Source organism: Bison bison, unplaced genomic scaffold (genome assembly GCF_000754665.1).
Source record: "Bison bison bison isolate TAMUID 2011002044 unplaced genomic scaffold, Bison_UMD1.0 scf7180017464047, whole genome shotgun sequence".
Classification (NCBI taxonomy): Eukaryota; Metazoa; Chordata; class Mammalia; order Artiodactyla; family Bovidae; genus Bison; species Bison bison.
In genome coordinates, this window is record NW_011373416.1 from 1 (window position 1) to 6,542 (window position 6,542).

The following is a 6,542-nucleotide window of genomic DNA, read 5'->3' on the forward strand; positions in this document are numbered from 1 at the left end:
CCAACCAAGAGTACTCTATCCAGAAAAGGTGTCTTTCAGAAATGAAGGAGAAATAAAAACTTTCCCAGACAAAGCAAACCTGAGGGAGTTCGTCACCACTAGTCCCGCCTCATGAGAAACGCTGAAGGAAGTCCTCAGACTGAAATGAAAGGATGCTCATCAGTGACATAAATTTAACTTTACAACACACTGGTTAAGGCAAGTATGCAGTCAACTCCAGAATACTCTAATACTGTAACACGGTGGTATGTTAACAAAGGAACTCTAGTATTGAGGCTAAAGGACAAGAGTATTCAAAATAACTATATCCCTAGTAAAATATAAAATGTGTAAATCACAAACATTAGTTCAAGTTAGAAATTATTTTATAGGAAAATAACAAATGATCTGATGTGAAATATTGATACAGGATTACCTATCAAAATCTTCATTCTCCGCAGCAGGAAACTCCTGGCTGCTGTTTCTTCCACTCTTTCTCTGCTGAATCAATCCACTCTCAGCAGCAGCATCACATTCGTTGTCTGATACTTCCACTTCACTACTTTTGTGCTTCTTTTCTTGAACCTTTAGTGAAAGTTTGACACTAAGAATAATTGCTACTTCTTTATTATAAAGATCTTTGTTTTCAATTTTATTATTTGCTTCAGCGTTTGCCCTGAATTTAAGTGATAAAAACATTTTTGTGCTTATTTTACCACTTACAAGTCACTGAAATTTTTGTAAAATCTGCTCCTTTCTGTTTGAGGAAAAGAAACAAAATTCCCCAAATTTCAAAAATGGCTTTCTTCATAAGATGCAATTATTCACATTCAGTCTTCCCCATCTGACTGGCAGAGACAGAGAAATAAAAAGACAAAGACACAAAATCTGTCCTCTTCAGTCTTTACCACCTGGATTTTCCATTAAACAGCCAGATGTAGAGGATGTGACACCTTAGTGCCTCAGAGACAGAAAGGAAACATTCTTCTTTCTGCACTAAAGCTATTCTTTTCCCTCTGCCTTTTACAATTCTTTTTTTCACCTGGATCCCGGAGATAGCAAAAAAGTGATGGTGTTCACTAAAATATATGAGAAAAAGTTTACCTAAGTTTACCAAAACACAAGGAGCAGAACGAAACTGAGGAGTTGTTAGTGTGGAATTCTGGAATGTAAGTAATGCTTCCCAATTCCACATGCAATAACCGTCAAACCTTACAGCTAGAGGGTATAGAAATAATTGCATACTGTTGCCCCACTATTTACCAAAAACAGCAATAAAATTCAAAAAAGTTCAAGGTTTTGTTTGAAGCCCCTAAAGTGGCTTTCCCTAGCATTTTATGGCACCAAAAGAAATGATACAATTCTGTAACCTTGAATGTGATAAATTACCAGATGAATTCATCAGATTAATCAGATAAGTTAAAAGTGTGACTTTGGCAGAGTATTTTTAAATGCCTTAGTTGGGGATATGGAGAAGGCAATGGCAACCCACTCCAGTACTCTTGCCTGGAAAATCACATGGGCGGAGGAGCCTGGTAGGCTGCAGCCCATGGGGTCGCAAAGAGTCAGACACGACCGAGCGACTTCACTTTCACTTTTCACTTTTGTGCTTTGGAGAAGGAAATGGCAACCCACTCCAGTGTTCTTGCCTGGAGAATCCCAGGGACGGCAGAGCCTGGTGGGCTGCCGTCTATGGGGTCACACAGAGTCGGACACGACTGAAGTGATGCAGCAGCAGTTGGGGATAGGGTTCATCTCCTTTTTTTTTTTTTTACCGGAAAATACATAGAGGTTTTTATTTTTGTTCCCCTTGTCTATTGTTCAAATTCAGTTAAAGCACCTCTTACACAAAAGAGCAAACAAACAATTTTAAAAACCTATTACTGAAGAAAGAAAAATCTCTCAGCGTCTCAAAACTCAGTTTTCTCCTTTGGAGATAAAGACAATATTTTTTCTTTTTTGCTGTGGTTTTATACTACCTATGGTCTTCCCTGGTGGCTCAAATATGAAAGAATCCACCCACCTTCAATGCGGGAGATGTGGGTTGGAAAGATCCCCTGGAGAAGGGAACAGCTACCCACTCTGGTATACCAAGGACAGAGGAGCCTGGCAGGCTACAGTCCAAGGGCTTGCCAAGAGTCAGACACGACTGAGCAACTTTCACACACACACACACACACACACACACCCTATGTGACAAAATCACACATGTCAAAACTTACTACATTTTAGTAAAAAACTTAATGGAAAGGTCTGTCCCAAAATAAACATCTGAGAGTGGTGATTAAAGCCTATGTGGGAGCACATGTATTTGTTATTGAAAAGATCCTGAAGCAGCCATGCTGGGAATCTAAGAGCCCAGTGACTGTGGAAAGCAGAGAAGATCACACACATTCAACCACAATGAAGAGATTAGAGGGAACACGTGTTTATGTCCCTTCTCTCAGTCACTGCTTTCTTCCCATTCTATGGAAATACAACATATTTAATCTGACAGAGTTAAAGGAAAAAAAAAAAAAAACTGCAAAACCCTAGCTGATTATACTTCTTAAGCAATTTCCCTGGTGCTTATTCAGGCTCAGAAGATCACGTGGTACATAGCTAAATGAGTTTCCCAGTCCACATGAAAGACTGACAGAGACAGAATTAGATATTAGACTGATTGAAGGACAAAAGCCATGAAAATTGTTTCCTGCATTCCTATTATTGTGATGGCAGACAATCTATTTCTACACAATTACCTATTTAGATGACCCCACTTTATTCATAAGTGGAAAATCAAACAGACCAGATCATTGAGAAAGAGAAAAACCAAAGCAAGAGCAAAGGAACCTCTACCTCTTTTGAAAGTTGAATTTTCTTTTTCCAAAGCCAGCAACTCTACTTGTAACATGTCTATTTCATTCTTAAATCTCTGCATATCCTTCTGGAATTCTTCATTTACATACACTTTGGATGCTCTGTGACTTTTCGGTGAAGAATTCCCATTTTCTAAGTCGAGTTCCATGCTTTTATCCTTACAAGCACTACAATTATCCACAGGCAGTGGCTTCTGGAACCAGTCCTGTATTGGTTTGCTTTTCTGATCAGTATTTGTAACAACAGCAGGAGTACTGTGACTTTTTATTTGAATAATGTGTTTCATCTTCCCGGAGTGGACAAGCCACAGACTTGACTGATGTGTCTGTCGGATGTCTAATTTCCAATTAGTAGGATTTTGCCTCATATTTTGTGACATTTGCATATCAAACTCTTATTCTTCTTTCACTTCAAATGTAACTACTGGGTCTGCTCCATTTTTATTTTCTGTATCATTATAAAAACTCTCCTCAATTTTGATAAACACGTGTTCAATGTCTAGTTGATCATTTTCAACGTCTACTTTATTTTCAGTGAAACAAAGCTTTGAAGATGACCGACAAGCATATCCCAGGGACCCAGAGTTTACAGACAATGGAAAAAGTTTTCAAGACTGGGTTCTTTTTGTTCAGGAAATGCTGGGAATACTAGAGACATAGATACTCCAAATGCATCTTTTCCCTCACAATCAAGTATATTATTTGTCATATTAGGAGATATTTCCTTTTTGTTTACTCCTTTTTTAGGGTTATCACGTAGTGAATCTTCCTCAGGACAAATGGTAATTTTGTATTTCACCGAACTTCTGCTTTAACTCATTTGTGATGGGTTTTAACTTATCTTTCCATTCTAATTTGCCTTGTTTGATACACATTTTCTCATACAGTATTAAACCAGAAATTGAAATTTACAGTTTTACATACCTGTGAATGGTTATTTTCATCTCCATCAGGTTTTTCCTGTGCTTCCTCTGATATCATTTCCAAGTCTAGTTCTGCTGACAAATCTGTATGTTTAGTTAAAATTACTTAGAATGTTTAGATAAAAGACATAATCTTCATTTAAAACGTAGATCTAAAACATTGTATCAAATGACAGATTAAGTCAATCTTAATCTTCAACTGAATATCTACTTCTTTAAGAAATACTTCCAATGATCTAAAAATTTTAACCAAATCCTTTGGGAAATGCCAGATGTCACCAGGTTACAGGCACACATACAGCTCAAAGATTCAGTCACAGATTCATCCAAACATCAGTGAACAAAACAATCAGAAACCAAACAAAATTTCAAAATACAGGACAGACATATAAAGTCACAATACATTCTCTTCTCTAGTTCATAACAATACTTTTTTAAAAACATGCCAAGCTTTGACTGCAACATTACTCATGGTTTACAAAATTCCTCTTACTTTTTATGCTTTTGTCAGTTCCTTAATCTGAAATGCTTCCCTGTACTCTTTTGACAAGTTACTTTTCCTCTTTTAAGACTCAACCTGCTTTGTGAAATTGTCTTTGATTACAGCTATCTTTCACCAGATAAAAGGTATCTCTTTCCTTGTAGCTACCTTAGTACTTTAAAGATTTTTCTAGTGTATCTTTCTAGATTTTCCTAGTGATAGACACACATCTGAACTGTAAATTATTTCTTCACATGTCAATCCTCTTGGCTCCTAAACTGCAGACGACAAGCTCTTAAAAATCACCTTGGTATATACAGCCAACGGGAATTTGCTGTATGGCTCAGGAAACTCAAACAGGGGCTCTTACCAATCTAGAGGGCTGGGATGGGGAGGGAGATGGGAGGGAGGTTCAAAAGGGAGGGGATATATGTATACCTATGGCTGATTCATGATGATGTTTGACAGAAAACAACAACATTCTGTAAAGCAATTATCCTCCAATAAAGAGGGAGAGGGTGGGATGATTTGGGAGAATGGCATTGAAACATGTATAATATCATATATGAAACGAGTCGCCAGTCCAGGTTCGATGCACGATGCTGGATGCTTGGGGCTGGTGCACTGGGACGACCCAGAAGGATGGTACGGGGAGGGAGGAGGGAAGAGGGGTCAGGATGGGGAACACGTGTATACCTGTGGCGGATTCATGTTGATATATGGCAAAACCAATACAATATTTTAAAGTTAAAAAATAAAATTTTAAAAAAAGAAATAAAATTTTAAAAATCACCTTGGTATAAATAGTCTTTATTTCTTTTATTCAATAATTATTTCTCAGTTTTCTGCTCAGTACTAGATAACAGAGTTTAAAGAAAAATGTAGATAAAAGGTGTCAGGGATGGCTCTTCTGGAGATAATGTCTGAGCAGAGACTTCAAGGGAACAGAGGGCAGGAAAGGGAGAGCACTTAAGGGTGCAGCAAGACGGGGACAGAAGCACACGCACGACAGGGTAGATATTGACAAAGTACAGGGACAGGGACTACCGGAGATCATGGCATCTGGCCCCACCACTTCATGGCAAAGAGATGGGGAAACAATGGGAACGGTGACAGACTTTATTTTTGGGGGGCTCGTAAATCAATGCAGATGGTGACTGCAGCCATAAAATTAAAAGACACTTTCTCCTTGGAAGAAAAGATATGACAAACATTGACAACATATTAAAAAGCAGACACATTACTTTGCTGACAAAGGTCTGTCTAGTCAAAGCTGTGGTTTTTCCAGTAGTCATGTATGAATGTGAGAGTTGGACCATAAAGAAGACTGAATGCCAAAGAACTGATGTTTTTCAACTGTGGTGTTGGAGAAGACCTTGAGAGTCCCTTGGACTGCAAGGAGATCCAACCAGTCAATCCTAAAGGAAATCAGTTCTGAATATTCATTGGAAGGACTGACGCTGACACTAAAGCTCCACTACTTTGGCCACCTGATGTGAAGAGCTGACTCACTGGAAAAGACCCTGATGCTGGGAAAGACTGAAGTCAGGAGGAGAAGGGGATGACAGAGGATGAGATGGTTGGATGGCATCACCGACTCCATAAACACGAGTTTGAGCAAGCTCCGGGAGATGGTGAAGGACAGGGAAGCCTGGTGTGCTGCAGTCCATGGGGTCACAGAGAGTCAGACATGACTGAGCGACTGTACAACAACAACAGGAACAGGTGAGGGGGACATCAACAGCAGTTCAGAATTCCAGGGCAAAGGACAGAAAGAGAGAGAGATGGAGAGTCAGGCAGAAGTCAGGTTATGAAAGCATCAGTGGCGCTTTCAGAGGTCTAGACATTAATGTGCTTTAGAGTGCTTCATGGTCACGTGTGCTTTTGAGATTGGTGACTAAATGCTGAGGGAGGGATGAAACTGAAGAGCACGCAAATAAAACGAGGAAGATGAATCTGAAGGCATTAACGGTGGGGAAAAAAAGGTGATGCAGACCTGAACTGTGGGATGTTTCCAGAAATATTTAGGATATAAAACTTTCCAGGTCTAGTATAGAATCAATCTTTAAGAAACCAATATAAGTACAAATCCTGGGACTCTGAAGGAGGAGATTCTGCTTGATATTTTATAAAAGGTATCGACTGAGAAGAGAAACAATCAACATGAACTGACAGAAGCTGCTTCTATTTATTTTGTAGTTTTCCTATTTCACACCGTCCAGTGTTGGAGGGACTCGTGTAGCCGTTTTATTTGAATCTGTGTTTCCTGGACTTACCAAGCTCACGGAGAAACGAGCAAAT

At 39.0% G+C, this 6,542-nt stretch overlaps 1 protein-coding gene across 1 annotated transcript; it reads right to left on the reverse strand.

Annotated features, from left to right (window-relative positions):
* Positions 1 to 9: 9 nt before the first annotated feature.
* LOC104984059 (ankyrin repeat domain-containing protein 26-like) lies at positions 10 to 4,439 on the reverse strand. Its single transcript, XM_010833702.1, has 3 exons — positions 3,762 to 4,439; positions 416 to 564; positions 10 to 139 (listed from the first exon to the last, which is right to left on the reverse strand). The coding sequence occupies exons 1-3, from the start codon at positions 3,816 to 3,818 to the stop codon at positions 16 to 18; spliced, it is 330 nt and encodes a 109-aa protein (XP_010832004.1). The 5' UTR covers positions 3,819 to 4,439; the 3' UTR covers positions 10 to 15.
* Between the last annotated feature and the right edge of the window lie 2,103 nt (positions 4,440 to 6,542).